Source organism: Podarcis vaucheri, assembly GCF_965113315.1.
Source record: "Podarcis vaucheri genome assembly, chromosome: 9".
NCBI lineage: Eukaryota > Metazoa > Chordata > Lepidosauria > Squamata > Lacertidae > Podarcis > Podarcis vaucheri.
The window spans coordinates 56,527,299-56,547,481 of NC_138767.1; the positions used below are offsets into that span (position 1 = coordinate 56,527,299).

The 20,183-nt window shown below is 43.5% G+C and overlaps 1 protein-coding gene across 7 annotated transcripts in view; it reads right to left on the reverse strand.

The window, feature by feature from the left end:
* DLC1 (DLC1 Rho GTPase activating protein) overlaps nucleotides 1-20,183 on the reverse strand; it is a 268,763-nt gene that overhangs the window by 36,714 nt on the left and 211,866 nt on the right. For all 7 annotated transcript variants that reach the window (XM_082238018.1, XM_082238017.1, XM_082238014.1 and 4 more), the window contains 2 exons: nucleotides 8,250-8,321; nucleotides 4,751-4,832 (listed from right to left, as the gene is read on the reverse strand). In XM_082238018.1, the coding sequence (XP_082094144.1) occupies nucleotides 4,751-4,832; nucleotides 8,250-8,321 (154 nt within the window). The remainder of the gene's footprint in view (nucleotides 1-4,750; nucleotides 4,833-8,249; nucleotides 8,322-20,183) is intronic.

The window sequence follows — 20,183 nt, forward strand, 5'->3', positions numbered from 1 at the left end:
ATCTCCTCAGAATCATTCCTCCTCCATATTCCCTGTCTTACCTTGATAGCACACATTAATTTATCATTAATAGCTATATCTCACACCTCTTTATACCATTCTTCCATCTGATAGTCACCTTGACCCTTCCACTTCCTAGCTATAATAACTTGTGCGGCTGTCAATAAATTTGTGAGCAAGTATTTCATAGCCTGCGTGCCATCCACCCTGTCATAAATTGATAACAATGCTACCTCTGGACTTCCGGTCAGCTTTAACCCTGTGATTTCTGTTATCTCCTTAAAGACCTTTTGCCAAAACATTTCACTTGACCACAAGAGATGCAATGCTTTGGGGTCAAAGTACATGAGACCTGGCTCAATTCCGGCATTACCCACTAGGACACAACACTACTACAGTTTAGCATAGGGGTGGCAACCTTTTTTGGGTCCATGGGCACATTTGCGAACCAGAGAAACCAGCTGTCACCGGGGCCCTGTGGCAGGCCACATTCAGTCACACATGTATGCTTCACCAACTGGAGAGAAAAATGAACAGGAGATCCTACACTGAGATAATATGAGGGGCAAGAGGGCTTAATCTCAAGAGGTCTAGAGCAGGGCCAGCCAATCCAGATGTGGATGGACTAAAACCTTTTATCATCCATTGGCCATGCTGGCTGGGGCTGATGGGAGATGGGAGTCCAACAATATTTGGAGAGTACAATGGCTATGTTGGTCAAGCAGGAAGCTGGAGTTAAATAAATGTAGGATCTCCTGATTCAGTTTTTCACTTCTTCTCCAAGTGAGAGGAATGGAGGAGAGAGTACAGAGGACCAAGGTCTGCTTTGAAACCCAGGAGGTATCCCACAGGGACTGCCTTCCAGGAATCCCTAAACATGTTTCCGTTTAATTTACAAAAATTATATAAAATAACTAATTAAACTTCCGATACATCAAATGAAATTAAGGGGCAACATTAAGATGGCTTGTGCATGCCTTCCTCCTTAAAAATACAGTGGTACCTCGGGTTACAGATGCTTCAGGTTACAGATGCTTCAGGTTACAGACTCTGCTAACCCAGAAATAGTACCTCGGGTTAAGAACTTTGTTTCAGGATGAGAACAGAAAGTGTGTGGCGGTGCGCAGTGGCAGTGGGAGGCCCCATTTAGCTAAAGTGGTACCTCAGGTTAAGAACAGTTTCAGGTTAAGAACGGACCTCCAGAGCAAATTAAGTTTGTAACCAGAAGTACTACTGTAATGGAAAAAAGGGAAAGAATCTCCCAGTTTGGATCTCCAGGTTTGTTTTACATAAACATTTGCACATTTTACAGCACTGGTCCCCACATGGAGTTTTCTCTAGTTTCAACCTGTTGCATTTAACCAGCCCAACCACTTTGATCTGTCAGAGAAAACATATTTCCAGCTGGCCTGATAAGAGCTTTGATTTCACCAAGATTATCTGTAGCCTGCTCTTCAAAATAAGACCCTTAGGCAGCTGAAATAGATAAGTGTAGAGACGGTGAAAACTATTTCCTTGGAGGTACCTTCAGAAGTTTAAACATACACTTTGCAGAAAGGCAAACAGAAAAGAAGCAGAACGCTAAACAAAGCGACCCTTTAAAATGAAAGAAGGACACAACATAGTAAGTCTAATTTTAAGATCCCAGTTTTAAGAGTGAACATTCAGAGCAGGGTTTCTCAAACTTGGCCCTCCAGCTGGTTTTGGACTACAACTCCCATCTTCCCTAGCTAGCAGGACCAGTGGTCAGGGATGATGGGAACTGTAGTCCAAAAACAGCTGGAGACCCAAGTTTGGGAAACCTTGATTCAGAATATAGCTCTACACACACACACACACACACACACACACACACACACACACTGCATATATAAGAGGAAGATTGTAGTGCAGTAGGAGAACATCTCATTGGTACACAGAAGGTATCCAGGTTCAATTCCCAGTATCTCCCAAGTAGTGTGACAGTGATCCCTGCCTGAAATCCTGGATAGTCACAAGCAGTCCTTGTAGGGCTAGATGGGTCAATGGACCAATACTAGGCTAGGTGGACCCATGGTCTGATGCAGAAGAAGGGAAGGCAGTTTCCTACATCATTATGTGTAAAGATCTCAAAATCGATGCTATACTATTTGGGAATCACCACCAGCAACATACTGATACTGGAGCTGGCATTACAATCAGAATAACTACCTAAAGGACATTTTCATTCCCCCTAACATATTAAGTGCATGGAAACCAACTGCTGGCTGAGAAAGGTATTTGGATGTTGCTTAGCAGCTGTGCACACTTAAAGGGGTAATCTGGTACACCCTGAAATGGACGTTGTAGCACAATCCTAGACATATTTAACCCAAAGTAAGTTCTGCTCAGTTCAGTGGGGTCAACTCCCAAGGAAGCAAGTACGGGTTTGTAGCCTAACAACAAAAACATTTATCCATGTGGCTTAAAAAACAACAACTTTGCCTTCTACTAACTCTAAGAATCTAAAAAATACCACAGCACTTGTTGGAAGCTGGCTTCTAGAGAAGAAAAAAAAAAGGAAGAAATCTGGAATCCTGACAAAAACAAGAACCCACAAGATTCATGTTGTTTGCATGCCGTTGTGTTAAGTGATTTTAAATCCTGCATAATCAAGTGTTTAAATCATGCAGGCACCCCCGATGAATAGGGGAAGATCCCTGCTTCAGAATTTTACCCTATCCTAAACTTCTAGGGAGCTTTGGTGGGGGGGGGGGGGAGGAAAGAGGACCAAGACAATGGGGACAGGGCTTGCCAGCCTGAGCCCACCGTCCCTTGGTAAGTGACAATCACAAAAGAAAACAGAATGCCTGAAGAGGCAATGGTGAAAACTGAGATATATGATTATTCCTAATCCAAGCTGGGGTATTTATACCATTGTTATTTCATGGAGAAGACTAGCTTAACAGAAGGGGAAAGTTCACACAATGGCATTCCTCAGCCGCACTGCAAACCCAGTTCCCTCCTGGTTTCACAGTTTAAAAGACACTTGCACCCAAAACAGCAAATCAAATACTGGTCCAGCCCTCAGTCTAGGACCTCGCCACTCACTACTGCTACTGCCCTTTCTTCAGCTGAGGAAAGGAAAAATGCCTGTGCATAACTTGTGAAGCACCTTCTAAGTGCATTCATTCTATCAAGTTTACAGCAGCAAAATCAAGTCCTGTAACACACTTGACTGAATGAAGAGAGTCAATGCTTGGTTAGACTTGTAAATACAATCTGTTTGCAATTGATGAGACACATTATTATTGAACAGAGGCAAATGATTTTTCTTTTTAAAAACTCCTAAACCCATTTATGATGGGGGTTTTCTGCAAAATGTTAAGACCTACATACACTGAGTCAATCCATTTCACTTTTGTTGCTGCTGCTTCGGCTGAAAACAAATTTAGAATGCATCCTTGAGACATTCAAACTTAGCCCAGCATATTCTTGTCTTGCAAGCGATCACCAGATAAACCACAAAGGCTACAGCTCTGAACCACAGTCTTTAAAATGCTATGACAATATCAGTTTTCCAAACACTAACCCCCTTGGATTAACTTGCAAATCACATTTTGCAAATTATGGTAACAATCAGAAGTAAATGCTATTCATTTCACCAAATAGAATATAAGCATGTCTTCTGAATGTTGTTTCCTTGAGTAAAGGATTCTCCAGATAGATTTCTCCCCAACCCGCCCTCCCAAAAAAGGAAAGAAAAATGATTTCCTTTTCTTAAGGGTTGACAACCATGCAAAATCCACATCTGCATTTATGTATCATGTTAAAGATGACTGGTTTTATTATTTAGCATGACATGCTCACATCCAAAAACGTCAATTTAAGACTCCTCACTGAAGAAATTTGCAAAAAATAATTTTCGCCCCCTAAAATGGCACACCCTAACTTGATTGCTTTGAGGCTGAATGGGTATAAGAGAGATTCAGAGGGAGGTTGCGCAATCACACACATTTAGCCTTGAGTCCATGGTGGCAGTGTTCAAGTCCCAAACAAGACCTTGCAGTAGTTCTGAGTCAGGTATTGCATTTTTTAGCTGGAGGCAGAAGTGGTGACTGTCCATGAAGCTGAATCCAAGAAGATGGTTTCTTCCCATGGTATTCCAAGTACAGGAACCAGTGCCGAATTTACGTTGAAGCTAAACAAGCTATAGCTTTGGGTCCCACTCTCTTGGGCCCCCCAAAAAAAAATTAAAGGAAAAAAACTGGATGTACATTTCTAAAATGTAAGATAAAAAACAAATAAAATAAAACCTACATACAGCAACAGTGTTTTGTGTTGTGTAGGCTCCTATGATGTAAATAATGGGCCTCACCTGCTAGTCTGCTCCCTAAAATATCACTGGTTGGCTCATTTCTATATATACGGTGCCTACATTCTGCACGGACTGATTGCATGGCAACATGTGCAAATGGCTTTAGATACCTATTAGGTCCATACATTACCATTTAGCATATATTCAACACAAAAAACAGGTACAATTTGTTGTTGACAAAGGACAGCTGGACATATAAAGGGCCTCATTACCTTCAGTAGCTTGGGGCCTCATCAAACTTAAATCCAGCCCTGACAGGAACGCAGAATTCATTTATGATGAATATATAGCAACAAATGCTTTGGATTTCGGAGAATATTTGGAATTGACAACCAGACAATAAAAAGACTGGCGCTGACCCTACCCTTCCACTTGAAAGTATCCTTTTTTTGAAGCAATCTTTCCCCCACATACCTGCACAAGGCTTCAATGGCGTCTCTGTCCAGAAAGTCATGTTCTCTCTTGACCGAAGAAATGTCAATGGGAAATATCAGATCTGCAAGAATCAAGATGGATGGGCAATCAAAAAGAATGCTATTCCCAGAGATAAAACGTATTTCAAAGCAACCGGCTGTCTCCAAGACATCAGACGCAAGGGACCGGCTCCTGCAAGATAAATTTCCCTTCATACTGCCTTGGATGGGTGACAGGAGCCTGCTTCTCATATGGAACCTTTAACACACAGGACTGGCAACTGAAAATTCCCATGTGTCACAGGAAGGAAAAGGGGCGGAGGGAGAGCGAGCAAAGCACAGAGGAGAAAACCAAGTCCACAATTGCATGAGCGGAGAAAAACCTTACTGAACTTTAAAACAAACAATTTAACATTTTGAGGAAGCTTTCCAGGAGTCGGCATGCGCTGCATTTAGGCAATAGGTTAGCGATTCCAAAAGCACTGGAAGGCAATGATGTGGAGAAATAAAACACAGCCTTGAGAGTAGCCAAGCAGCTATCTTTGGATAAACTGACACTGACACTCTGTTATGAAGAGTTATGAACTGAACAGAGGGGAGAAACAAGCTGCTAGGAGCCTCGTGTTGTTTCCCATTCCCTGAAAACAATGCAGCAGGCCAGGCCTGCACGTTGGGGACCTACCACCCATCCGCCATGTCTGGTGGTCCACAAGAGAGCTGGATAAGCTTCTCCTGTTTGTGCTGCCTGTCTGGGATTGCAGAAACGGGGGCTTGTCAAGCACCTGGCAGGCCGCAATAGGCGGCTGGTGGGCTGTGTTTGCTTTCCCAGTTGTGGAGACCTGTCTTAGATAAACACTTGGGGTAGGGTGGGCGGCAAGGAGGAAGCAACAGCAGTGGCTGGAGTCTGGAAATCTACAGCTGCTTTGCAACTGAAACAGACATTTTTAAAAAAAATTTTTTTTTTGCCACTCTCTACAGATTCCTGAACCGGCAGATGGGTCGATTTCACATTCCTCACACAGCCAGAACTCCCCACCGCTACAGCGAATGGTTCTATGGAGGACATCTCAGGAGGGCTTTCCCCCCAGGCCCCATGCTTGACAAGCATGAATACTCTATTGTGTAAACTTTTACCTGATGCAGAGCAAGGTCTCTTTTGCGGTTACAATCTTTTGACTTTAGGGGTGGCCCACCACCGAGACCACAGAACACCGGTCCTGAAAGACCTACATTGGCTCCCAGTACGTTTCTGAGCACAATTCAAAGTGTTGGTGCTGACCTTTAAAGCCCTAAATGGCCTTGGCCCAGTATGCCTGAAGGAACGTCTCCACCCCCATCATTCAGCCTGGACACTGAGGTCCAGCGCCGAGGGCCTTCTGGTGGTTCCTTCACTGAAAGAAGTGAGGTTATAGGGAACCAGGCAGAGGGCCTTCTCGGTAGTGGCACCTGTCCATCAGATGTCAAGGAAATAAACAACTATCTGACTTTTAGAAGACATCTGAAGGCAACCTTGTTTTGGGAAGTGTTTAATGTTTTATCGCTTTATTATTATTGTTGTTGTTGTTATTATTATTATTATTATTATTATTATTATTATTATTATTATTATTATTTGGTTGGGAGCCGCCCAGAGGGGCTGGGGAAACCCAGCCAGATGGGCAGGGTAAAATAAATTCTCCTTCTTCTTAAATGGGAAGTTAGCATTGACATAGTGTAAAAATGGGCAGTCTGTGGCACTGCAGATGCTTCTGGATTCCAACTCAGCATGGCAAATGGCAAGGGATGATAGGAGTCCAACAGCATCCCAATAGAGGTTTTCTACCCAGGAACGGACTCTGGTAATCTTTCATAATACGGCGCCCTGTGTGAGGCCAAAATGTGGCACCGCCAAATGGACCTTCTCAATTTTGCATCACTGACAATGTTTACATGAACATTCCTATAAAAAGATTATGTCTTTATGCACAAATCATTATAGCCAGATCATGTACATTCAGACAAAAAGTTTCAGCCCTCTCTACTGAAGTCCTAAGCCAGGCTTGCATGACTTCCAACTCACCAAGCCAAATATGGTTCCTTCGGGGGGACTCAAGAAACCTCCTGTTTATCCTTCCAGAACCACAAAAACAGGGCACCTTGGGAGACACAAGCCATGAATTGTGGGCCCTGTTTGCCTTGGTGAGTCATCAGCCTCTCAGACCGACCACAAGCTAGCTAGCTAGAAACGCCATGCGTGGCAATGGAACCATGAAGCTAGGTTTGATGGGGGAGCTTTTGATTATTTATATAAATTACGAAAATAATAACCAAGAGGTTTAGTATGTGTGCACATCCTTACATTAGAGAAAGGCTTCCTAGAGATTATGCACCTTGGCAGAGAAAAGGAACCAAAGTGTTCAAGAAAACCAAACTTGTCCAAATATAGGATTTTGAACAAAGGAGTTGGACAATAGCAAGAGCTATCCTGCACGCTGATTTTCTTTTTTAAAAAATTACTTTTCTTGGCTCTGTGTCAGTACCAAATGTGAATAGCATAATAGAAGGAAACTCAGTTGCTAAACAGATAAACAAAAGCATAGCCAAGTGTTGTCTCTGCAAGTGCTATTAGCGCCACCGGTTGCCAGAGCAGCTGCCAATTAAAGCCTGTCTCAATGGCTCATCAAGAACATGCTTCGCACTGCTGTAACTTCCACCACTAAATAATGAACTATCACTATGCAGTTATAATGAACAGCTGGGGGGAAGAAGTGATGCCGAAGTGTTCTGGCAAATCTGTTGGGACACAGTACCAACAGATTTAACTTCTGTCAGATGCACTAAAAAAATGCACCTATGTGCACCTGTGCAGTGACTTCAGTTCCCTGATTCTGCCTCTTACTTACCTTCATAAGATCTGTCCTGCCTTTCCCCAGCTGGGCGCCCTCTAAAAGCTTTGGCCTGTAACTCCCACCATCCCTGACCAGTGGTCCCGCTGACAGGGGCTGATGGGAGTTGGGAGAGATGCAAAAGAGAGATGATCTATCCTATTTGGAAATACTGTATTTTTCGCCCTATAGGACGCACTTTTCCCCCTCCAAAAATGAAGGGGAAATGTGTGTGCATCCTATGGGGTGAATGCAGGCTTTCGCTGAAGCCTGGAGAGCAAGAGGGATCGGTGCGCACCGACCCCTCTTGCTCTCCAGGCTTCAGGAAGCTATCCGCAAACCTTGGGAGCCGGTCTCCCAAGGCTTGCGGAGACCTGCCTGCATCCTGAAGCCTGGGGTGTGCTGTGCAGTGGGCCCCGGGCTTCAGGCAGTTATCTGCAAGCCTGGGGAGACCGGCACAACTTTTAGGGCGCACCTAGTTTGGGGGGGAATAAATTTTATTTCTTTATTCCCCCCCCCCAAAAAAAACCCACTAGGTGCGCCCTATGGGCCAGTTACCGCAAAACATACGGTAACAGCGATGGGCCTAAATCACCTTAGAGGAGCAATGACACAGAAAGCAGCACTGTTGCTTACCTTCATATAGCTGAGCGTATTGTGGAAACCCTGCTGCCCGCAGCCAATCACAAGCCTCTTTGGCCTCAATCTCTGGAAGATAAAGAGAAGACAATTCAGAGTTGAGATGTGCAAAGCAAAATGATTCCCCCCTCCTATTCAATTTTTTTTAAAAAAGAGAAACTGTGCTTCAAAAATATGCATATATTCAGCAGTGACCTTGGAGAAATAGAAATTATTTCCCAAAGTGCTATTATTTCAAGTTTTGATTTCCTTGTATATTTTCACAGCTTAATTCTACTACTTAAGAACGCTACTCCAGATGTACTTGAAGTGACACCTTAAATTTTCAACGTGCTTAAGGGCTGCAATCCAGAGCTATGCATTGGTGCTAGCGCAGTGCTTTCACAGAGCTACAAAAGTAAAAGAGGTGCTTTTCATTGTCTTTTGGGGTACCTGGGTTGGGTCAGAATTGCTGGCTCGTAACTTCTTTGCAGAAAGAAACCTTGGCAAAAGTATATATGTATTTTAAAAAATTAGATAATGCCGGCTAAATTAACACCACTGAAAACTTCCAAACAAAAATGAGCAGCATTCAACAAATCATGTCGCTTTTGATACTATGATTTTTCAGACTGAAATACTTAGTGAAGCCAATAACCAACCTTTCTGCATCGTGTAAATAATACCGACAAACCTAAACCCTGAGAACAAGTGGCACATTGTTTTACATTCGCTCAACCACACGTTCGCTACCCAGGTTAAAAGTGGAGGAAGACTGGAGGTCTCCACGGCATTTACGAGTGACTCAGTTTACATACCGCTTATTTGCTCCAAGTATATATATTTTTTGCACTTCGCTCCTTGAAAATATACTATTTGGCAGGCTACAGCCATTCACAAGTATGCACTGGAGGCCAGGAGAAAGGGAATACGTGCAGATCGTTGAGTTACATGCTCTGTTTTCTTATCAAGCATGCCAACACGTCTAATTAATTTGGGTTCTGGTTCCAGGATACAGACGAAGGCTGACAGGTAAAAAACTTGGATTAGCTGAAGAAAATAAAAAGCTCCAGTTGACCCCTCAGGAGCCTTGGTTGTACTGCACCTCTCCCAAGGTCCTAAGTCAGAACTTAATGGAAATTTAAGTCAATTCCAACAGAAAGGTGGTGCAAAAGAAAGAAAAGGATATTTTTGCTCCCTTTTAAACTATGACACAGAATGCCAACTGTGCCAGCTATTGGAGACGCAGCTGAAAGGACTCAAACCCACACAGGGCATCTGAAAATGGCAGCCAGACATCTAATGGGGGTTCTGCCCAGGAAACTAATGGGGGTTCTGCCCAGGAAACAGTATTTGAGGGCCTCTTTGTGGGCAGTTTTAGTCATGCTCCTAATGGAAATCTGACCTGCCCCTGCGCTGCAGTTGGCAACAGGAGCTCCCAACCTGCACCCTGCTATTGCTGTCTATGAGGGGGAAAATACAGTTCTTTGGGGGGGGGTGCTTTAAATGTATGATAAGTACACAGCCTAAACCCCTTGATGTGGCTTGTAAGTAATGCAATTTATGCACTGTGTAGTTTGGCCCCCAAATCTGTCTAAAATCTGGCACCTTGAGACATTTAAAGGTTTCATGGTTGGGCATATTTGCTGGTCTGAGCATCTATCTGAGAGAGACCTGATCTCATATATCCCCCTAGTCTTGCTCCCTCTCTACACCTTCCCCTCATATCAGTCTCAGCTAAGACCACAGGTATGGCAGCCTCAGGACTAGGTGGACCTAATTTGGCCCTTCAGGCTTCTGGGATTCTTCTCAGGCCACGCTCTCTCTTTCCAGACCTGTTTCTTATGTTCCTGAGGTACTTTTGCCCGGACAGAATGTGCCCTTAGATGCTAATCATGCATTCATGATGTGTGTAGAAACTAGCCCACAGATATGTCACAAATATTGCTTGGCTCACCTTTGTCTCTAACCCTGCCCAGCACTGTCACATGACCCCAAGGTTGCCCAGAAGTGAACACGGCTGCCTGTCTGACGAAAGTTCACCATGTCTGCTTAAGGCAGGCAAGAGCCCCATTTCCGAAGCCTTTCCTTCTCCTTCATGGCAATGCTACAGAAAGACTTTCCATGGAGAGGATAACATTACTCTGGAAGTGTAAATCCATATTTTTCTTCTAGCAAAGATCTGTAAACAGAAGCCATCAAGGATCTAGTAAACAATGGGCGGATCTTTGCTGGAAAATCTACATGACCTTTCAAGTATAACAATGCTGGTCTTCCATGATACTAATTCCAGCAGCGTAACTGGGGCCTGTTCCATTATTTTGGAACAATTCCTAATTATGCTCTTAGAAAAACACATGGGCCAGTGTGGAGGGGGTCAGGTAGGAGTAAAAGATGGGTGGGGGGAGGAAATATGGCAGCAACCAGCTTCAGGCCTGATCTTCTCTGAAAGTCAATTAGGCTCATAAATAGTTGAAGCTTCATTTATCTCAGAATAGAAAATCATAAAAGCTTCCCATGTTAGAGAGTTAATTTTTAAACAAAGAAAACAAAACACCCAGCTGCCAGTAGCAATTTTCTACAACTTCCTTTCTTATCACATACTATTATTTATTGGGTTTACAGCCCTAAAATATTTTTAAGTGACTAAGGCTGCAATCTTATGCAGTGTTATCTAGGAGTAAACCCCAGGAAAAGCCCTGCAGGATTTACTTCTGAGGAAATATGCATGGAACTGTAGAGCAGAAAGGGACCACGAGGGTCATCTAGTCCAACCCACTGCAATGCAGGGATCTTTTGCACGATGTGTGGTTCGAACCCACAACCCTGAGGTGCTCTACTGACTGGTTGGGTTGTAAGTGTATTGACTAAAATGGGCAGCCAGACAAACCAACTAACCAACCCAAAGACAACTGGCGGGTAAGATGACATGCAAAACAAAATTGGTACTTTTAAAAAGTTTTCCCCAAGTCTTAGTTTGTATACAAAGCAAGAATTTAAAATTTGTTTACAAATATTCCTTAAATTCCAAGAGAAATCCTTTCTGCTCAAAAACGTTTCGGGTAGGGAACAATCAAACTCTTGCTGGTTATATCCATCCTTGGCCACTTTTAGGTAGGATGGAGGCAAAAAATATAAGAGCCTTTTGCAAGCTACATTGATCCGATACGATTGCTGCAGTATTAAGGAGCAATCCTATGCATAAGAAGCTGGCATAAAGTTACACAAGATCCAAACCCCGTTTAGCAGGGGCAAGTCAGAACAGCCCCTGTTGCCATCCTGTTGCCATACCTGCTGCCTGAGATTTCACAAGCCTGCCTGCCACTGCCTGGTAACCCTTCACAGAAAGAGCTTTTAAGTCCTCTGCCTTGCTTACTAGATTTTGGGCGGTTACACAAGGGTTCTGGAGGATCCTGGAAGAACTCACAAGGCTGTCTTGAGATCCCATAAGATCTTGGACAGCCTCACAAGATCTCACGAGAGCCCCCAGAACCTGGTATGCAAGGTTCTCTAGCCCCCTTTCTATTCATTTATTGGTGACCAGCGTAAAGCTGCAGTCATATAAGTAAAATCAGCATAAATTGAGATCCTACTGTAGGATCCCGTTCTGGATTGCCAGATCACGTGACCAAGCTGATCCAGCCTAAATCCCCATACTGCACTCTTTTTTTGTGCATGAAGTAGCGCTCCCCTAAGCAAATCTTCCAGTTTAGGAAGAGAGATTTGTTTTCCCCTCAGGAACAAAGCTGAAACAGCTCAATTTCTCCTCCCATGCCCTCAAAAGCTGGTCTATATGTTGAAATAAAGGCCAGCTTCTCTGCTATATGGCTGGGTACCATTACATATTATGCTTCCTATGGCACCATAGGTTTCGAAAACAGACACTACAAAGGAATTCCTAAGCGTCTCTCACTTTTTCTTTCATTTGATAACGTCTTGGCTATCTGGTCTGACACCTAAAGCTTTTCTTTTTTTAAAAAAAAAGCAGCAACAACTCCCTCCTCCATGCAAACAGAAACTGTGTATTCAAAGTCCTGATTATCTGGGTTGATCTGTGTGCCTGAGACTACCCTGGATGGACTGCCACTGTGGTGAATCCAAGTAGTTTTTGCTAGCTAGTCCTCACCATCAACTCTATGATGCCATCACTGTCCCTGCACACATCCTCTGCCACCTCACAACCTGATGTTGCCATACTACAGCTACTGATAAAAATTAGGGTCCTGCAACATTCTGGTTACCTCTCACTTAACTAAGATGTGAGTCTAGACTTTGCCATAGCACTGAGGGGAGGAAGATGAGAATTGATATACAGTCTGCCTGGCCCTTGCTTTCATTGAGATAATGGCTTAGTATTCTGAAAACTAAATGCACACCAGAAGTACACAAAAGTTAAACATTGCCACAGAGCCTGAAGATGTGTTGCAAATAAACATAACACCTTTGTCTCCTTGGTTCCATCTCTGCCACACACTCAAAGAGTGTATTTCAGAGTGTGTCATTCTATCATCCAGTCAGGTGTTCCTCCATTACCATATAAGCTTTGCATACTTCACTAGTGAAGTCAAACTAATACACAGATGCCTCCACTGAGGCCTTTTTCTCTCTATTTCTTGCCAAACATAATTAAGACATATTCCCCCTTCCTTCAAAGAACTTCTCCTCCCTTAGTTAGCAGTGTGTGGTGTTTTCCAGGAATCAAATTTGCTTTCTAGCAAGAAAAAACCTGGATGGCAAAAAAGAAGAAGGAAGAATTAAATTCACTCAAGCGTCCCGTGATGATATAGCAAACATGACTGAAAGAACAGTATGCCCAAGAAGGGGAAGAGCTTTTTGCAAGCTGTGGATGATGAGAAATGTGTTCACTAGATAAATTAGAATGCTATCATGTTTAAACTATACTGTGCCTCCAGAAACCACAAAGAATACATTAATTTTATCTTTTGCATTTATATTATGGCCCTTGAGAACCATCCGGACACCTCACACAATTAATCACAGCTAAAGATAATTATATCCAATCAAAAAGGATTGAGAAAAGAGTCATTATTAATTAAAAATATGACATCCTACTTAGAACTAGGGGCAGAACGGAGGACAAGTGTGAAATTTAAAGTACATGAATGAAGTAAAGATGCAAAGAACAGGCTTTTTGGAATCCATTTTGTGGTAAGAAGATCATTATTTCGATCTTTTGCCTGCCTTCGGGTAGGGAACAACCCTTTTATTCATCTACTACACACATTTCCTCAATGATTCCACCACCACCACCACTCTGCAGCCAAGGTGGTACAATCTTGATGTGACTGTACCATGTAAAAAATTTCATGAAGGTTGCTTGTCCGAATGCTCCTGTCTGTCCATAAAAATAATGCTCCATGTTTGAGTATTCAGCTGGCCAGCTCAATTTGAACCAAGAGGAAGGCATTTTGGGAGGGCTCACAGTTCTGACTTACTATCTGGTTCAGATGTGGTTCAACTGGTCCAAGTGGATGGGACTACTTGCATGAGTATGTGTAATATCTGAAAGAATACTCATGAACTTTGGAGTGGCCGCTCTCACCAGTGGAAATCTCCACAGGCCCTTTGAATTCGGAGAGCATTCTTGTCTCATATTACAATGCATTATAGACATACACTGTGTCACATGTACACTTTACCCATGAGCAACTACTTATGAGGGTTTAGCCAGCTGAGAAGTTTGTACCATCTCTGAAGAGTTTGTTTCCAAAAACCAACTACCTAAAGGAAGTGGAGTGTCATCCCATATGTTGATTTGCTTATATAAATAATGGAGAAAACCAAGGCCTACTTAACGTTTTGAAAGAGAATAGAATATCAAAACATTTTCCTTTACATATACACAGTATAATATTCTCAGAAAGTATTACAAAAACAGGAAACAAAGAATAGTAAAATAAATAAAGCATAGAGCCATTTGGAATATGTTAAACCTAATGGATGCTGATGAAAGGATATTCATAACAGTAGAGCGTGTTATCACCTTATATAGTGGGCTGACCAAATATGAAAATAACCCTCAGCACCCAAGACAGAAGGGACACGGGTGGCGCTGTGAGTTAAACCACAGAGCCTAGGACTTGCCAATCAGAAGGTCGGCGGTTCAAATCCCCGCGACGGGGTGAGCTCCCGTTGCTCGGTCCCTGCTCCTGCCAACCTAGCAGTTCGAAAGCACGTCAAAGTGCAAGTAGATAAATAGGTACCACTCCGGCAGGAAGGTAAACGGCATTTCCGTGTGCTACTCTGGTTCGCCAGAAACGGCTTAGTCATGCTGGCCACATGACCCGGAAGCTGTGTGCTGGCTCCCTCGGCCAATAAAGCGAGATGAGCGCGGCAACCCCAGAGTCAGCCACGACTGGACCTAATGTTCAGGGGTCCCTTTACCTTTACCCAAGACAGATAGAATGAGAAAGCATGTGATGACATACGCACTTTGCTTTTCCAGAGGATTTGGATAGAAGTTGGATCCTGGATAGAATTAATGTGATCCTTGAACAGCACATAGAGCTGAAAGAGGAAGTGGGGAAAGCATAATTTTCCCAACTTCCTCCTTCAGCCCTATGCATTTTCCAAGGGAGGAGAAGGTAACCACCTTCACTAAGTCATGGCCAAGTCATGGCCAAGGGAGAGGTGTGGATCTCAGAGCTTGTGTGCGCCAGGGGAAGACTTTGAGGCTGCCACCCACGTCCTGGATTAGAGGAAAGGGTCCCATCTCATTATATTCCTTCCTCAACTCAACATCAACAACACAGAGTGTTATAGCCTGGAATAAAAAAATAATAAAGGATGTTGGTATTTCAGGAGTAAGTGGCCCTCCAGATGTTTTCGGACTCTGCCCTCCAGATGTTTTCAGACTACAATTCCCATCATCCCTAGCTAACAGGGCCAGTGGTCAGGGATGATGGGAGTTGTAGTCCCAAAACATCTGAAGGGCCAAGTGTGGCCATGCCTGCTGTTGTATTATAGGACTTACACAATTGACAGCAAGCTTAAACAGTTTAAATATATTTAAATATATTTCAGTGGCACTTTACAGGATGGCAGTACGTTCAGATTTTGCCTCTACAGAAGTGTAGCCAATATGAATCTTAACAAGGATTTTGTTTTTAAATGGACTATGTTGCCAATTCCTACTGAAGATAATCAAGTTGGCATTGCCAAAAACATAGGCGCACCTCTCTCCAATTTGTTACAGAAAACAGATTAGCAACGTAGTTTACTTCCTGTCTAAAGATAAAAATGTTACTTACGACTTTCTGGAATTAGCTGCTGACTTGACATGTACATACTGTTTTTTGTTTTTAAAGAGAACGAACAGAAAGATCAAATGGGGAGCTGTCTTCTTTGTCTGATCCTTAGTCCAGGACTATCAGATTTATTAAGAGTGAAAAATCTTCTAAAAGCCCAGTAAGTAAGAAACAAACAAAACAGGACAGCTCAACTTAACACATGATGTGAGAAACTTCTGCTATTTGTACTTCCTGCATGCAGGACACACACAAAGAACTCTCCTCCTAAAAAGGACTGGAAATAAGGCTTGATAAAATAAAAACTGCATCTTGTTTAGGGTGAAGATAATACATTTGATGACAATTAAGCAAGTGGGCTTTGAGAAGATTTTTCACTAGTGCTAGTGTGTGAAAACGGTCAAGATCCAAGGATCCTCAGGCATTCACCTCCAGATGGTGGATACATCAGGAGCAATCCCTGACGCCCGGGCATCTTCACTTGGTCACATGACAGGACCTGACAATCAGCTGATTGTTGCATCTTGTGCTGAACGCTTTGCAGGTACAGGTGATCACCAAGTGGAGGTTCCTCACCAGTCCTACCATACACTGAATTATAACTTTGTTAATGGTCCTACCCTGAAGGATAGCCTAGATTTAAAAAAACCCTGGTGAGGTTTTCCCAAGTGGGTCCATGGCGATGTTGTGCTCTGGTAACCTCAAGGTTAGATTACTGCAATGCATTATACATAGGGCTGCCTCTGAAGATGGTTCGGAAACTTCAGCGGATGCAGAATTCAGCAGCCAGGTTGCTCACCAGAGCAAGACGGTTTGAGCATATTACACCGATCTTGGTCCGACTGCACTGGCTACCAGTTAGTTTCCGGGCCCAATTCAAAATGCTGGTGTTGACCTATAAAGCCTTATGCGACTCAGGACTGCAATACCTCAAGGACCGCCTCTTTCCACATGAGATCATCTTCTGAGGCCCTCCTTCATGTGTCTCCTCCTTGAGCGGTCCGGAGGGTGGCAAAATGAGAACGGGCCTTCTCTGCAGTGGCTCCCCGTCTGTGGAATGCTCTCCCCAGGGAAGTTTATGTGGCGCCTTCATTGTACACCTTTAGATGCCAGGCAAAAACGTTCCTTTTTAACCAGGCCTTTGCTTGATCTGATTTACATCCTATGCCCTTATAAAATGTGGGGTTTTTTTTGGGGGGGTGGCCTATTGGGTTGTTGTTTTTATTTTTGTTAGGTATTTTGCAGTTTTATATCTTGATTTTATTCTTTGAACTGCCCTGAGACCCCCGGGTATAGGGTGGTATATAAACAACAACAACAACTTTACAATGGTGAATTCTTGTTAAATGCATACTTTATCTCATATTATGTTTAAAGGGTACAGATGGCCTTATTTCTACAGCCTCTCTTCCTTGCCTGATTAAGAATATTCTAGCCAGAGTTGTAGCTATTGGTGGGGGGGGGGTAGCTGTTTTTTTTTTTGCCATGGGTGAAGCCTCCAGACAGGCCCCATCGAGGTTCCCAGCCTGTGTGTGTGTGTATACACAAAAGAGCGTGAAGGAGGTGCCAAACTGGGTCTTTTGACCCAGGGGAGATAAAGCCTAGTTTTGCCCCTGACTCTAGTGCTCTGTACTTATGACAAGAAAAGACAAGTTAGGAGGAGCAGCCATTTCCTTCTCCAAGTGCTCCAGCTCACAGCATCCACAAATACACAGAGATTGACCAGAAGCCAAGCAGGATCTTGTTCTGCCAGCTGAGCTTCAACAAGCAACGCCAGGGGAAGCCTGAGAGAAGGCGACAGTGGGCAAGCTTCATAGACAAACTCATGACCCTTCAGTGAGAACGGTATTTGGTCGAGTCCCAAAGAATCAAACACTGCATTTATTTATTACAAGAGCAAAAGCAGAGCGGCCATCATGATCATAGCCGCAGGCCTACTTTTCACTGGAATCAAGAAGGCTTTCAAGTAGATGCACTGATGATCTGAGATATATCGCAAGCTGTCGGCCTCTCAGTCAGCTGGAGAAGCCGGCAAGACAATGTGAGAGGGAAGAAAGCTCGGGTAAGAGCCTGTTCTCCACATCACACTGGCATGTTTCCCAATACATCAGAGTCCTGAATGACCAAATGCTATGGTACAATTCATACACCCAATTCCGGCACAGACACTTTCTGTGCTGAGGTACTTCTCCCCTAACTTTCTCAGGGGTACAAAGGTAGCTTCCTAGCTTTTAAACTCATGTGCATGTCAGAAGCAATGATTCCAGGGAATCTGGACAGCTCCTGAAAGCTAAGAGCACGCATAAACAGACATAAGGTGCTCAAACTGGTGCAGGATTGGCACTACAGTGGTACCTCAGGTTAAGTACTTAATTCGTTCCGGAGGTCCGTTCTTAACCTGAAACTGTCCTTAACCTGAAGCACCACTTTAGCTAATGGGGCCTCCCGCTGCTGCCGCACCGCCGGAGCACAATTTCTGTTCTCATCCTGAAGCAAAGTTCTTAACCTGAAGCACTATTTCTGGGTTAGCGGAGTCTGTAACCTGAAGCGTATGTAACCTGAGGTACCACTGCACTTTTAGGCAGGGTATATTTTTCTTGCCTTTTTCTTGCCAGGGAAGGAGAGAGGTGCTTCTGCGATTATCTGCTTCAGCTGCCCTAAAACCCCCAAGCAAAAACCCCTGACTGGCCTAGGATACTATGTGCCTCGACTTGGCAGGGGAACGGCAGCATTCGAAATATGCCAGGCACCAAGCACATTTTGCACCTGGCTATCAGCCACTTGCAACCAAGTCAAGATACCTGGATGCCAGGATGGCGTCTGATGTCTCCACCATTTGGAGATGCATGCCCAGTGATCCTTGGATATTGCCTCTTTTCACACACTAACAACACATCCTTTAGAATTCTATGCCTCATATTTTATCTGCACAATCAGAACGAATTTCAGGAATCAAAAAGTCGCACACGACTTTCAAGCAGTCTAACCCCAAACGGCAACAAGACATTCTGTTTTGGCAAGTGTAACCCTGATCTGAGGAGCCATTTGACACCTAGCTTATTTATTTGAGTTTCTAACAGTGGGTCTAGGGCACTATCTGCCTCTCCTTGCTGCTCCGTATCAGTCAGAACAATGTTATCGGGCCAATCCTGGAATAATGATCGCATGGAATTCAGCTCAGTGAGAATGTTGTAGTCTTTACAGCTGCAAATATATACTTCAAAATGAATGTCTGATGCTGGCAGAAGACTCTCCAAAGGCAGTTGGGGCAGAGAGTAAGATTTCTAGGGCTTGATCAAAGCTTCAGTGCCATGCGTTGGGATTTGCACATTCCCATTAAGAGGAAAACCATAAATAAATTATGCAATAGGAAACACCACAGTATTTGCATACAGGTTGGAAAATTCAGCTTTCTTGATGCAGAATTTGAACTGCTTTGGCACAGAATCTCCATTTTTTTTTAAAAAAAAATACAAACAGCCATGCCTAAAAGACAAGGAATCTGAGGATCTAGTGTGGTGTGTGGCTGTGGAACCCCCAAGGACTGGAATGCAAGACTGTATAGCGTGGCAACAGAATTCTCTTGTACAGGGTGATGAATAGAATGGATTCCCATGAATCCATGCTATCATAGGGTACATTCATAAACTTATCCATCTTTTATTTAAAGCGAAAACCCTACCGAAGACAGCCACCCCTTATTCCAAGCACATTATTATTGGAAAGGTGGTATTTGCTGGGCTAAAGAACAGATCAAGAGTTGTGTTTGTAGCCTTGGCTAATTCACGGTCTCCCTGCAGGAAAAACATCAGCCTTCACATTCCTTGATATTTATCAGCCATAGAATCAAAAGCAAACAAGACATCTTGACATCCTTCACCACACAGAATTATTTAAAAGCCACCCTGACCCTTGTTGCACAGGAATAAGGTAAGAAACATGACTGGAATGGCTTATCTCATTGGGAGTTAGCTGCCTCAATACTCATGGTCAGTACATGGATTCTATGCTTTAAAATGTTCAGAAAACTATGAAAGCTCTAGCTAAGGTTATACCTTTTAAAAAATTAAGATGAAAGAGGCTGGCGGAATGGCATATAAACACTTGTTTGGGAATGCCATTGTTTATAAGGATGTTGATGCAAGCTGCACACAATTTCTGAGGTGTGCTCAAGGTCTCCCTTGCAATTTCAGAGGGTGCAGCCAACACATAATGTCTTGGGCTAGCTTCTAGAAAAGTTTAGAGCCAACCTTGTTCCATTGCAGCAGACATCCCACACAAGAAAGCAACGAACAAGGCCCCTTTTGAATTCCATTTCACACAGAGAAGAAACAAGAGGCCAAAAGAAATCTTGGCTCCAAGGCTTCCCAAAAAAGTCCACCAGGAATCTAAGCCTCTTACGGTACTTCTGGGGCCAAGTCCAGTACCCTGATGAATCCTCTTAAAAAGAAACCTTGAGGCTTTTACTGAGGCTTGATTGGCACTTTAAGAAATGCATGTTCTTGGCTTTGCATACTTCTGTGCAAGGAAGGAATTTCTGGATCTCTCACTATCTGCTAGTTATGTTTTGGGTGCACAAGGGAAGCAGCAGAGCCCTTGTCCTCATAGCTCTGGACCTCTTATCATTACACTTTCCTCACAACAATGTCATTTTATAGGGAAGACTGTATGCAAGACACATTGC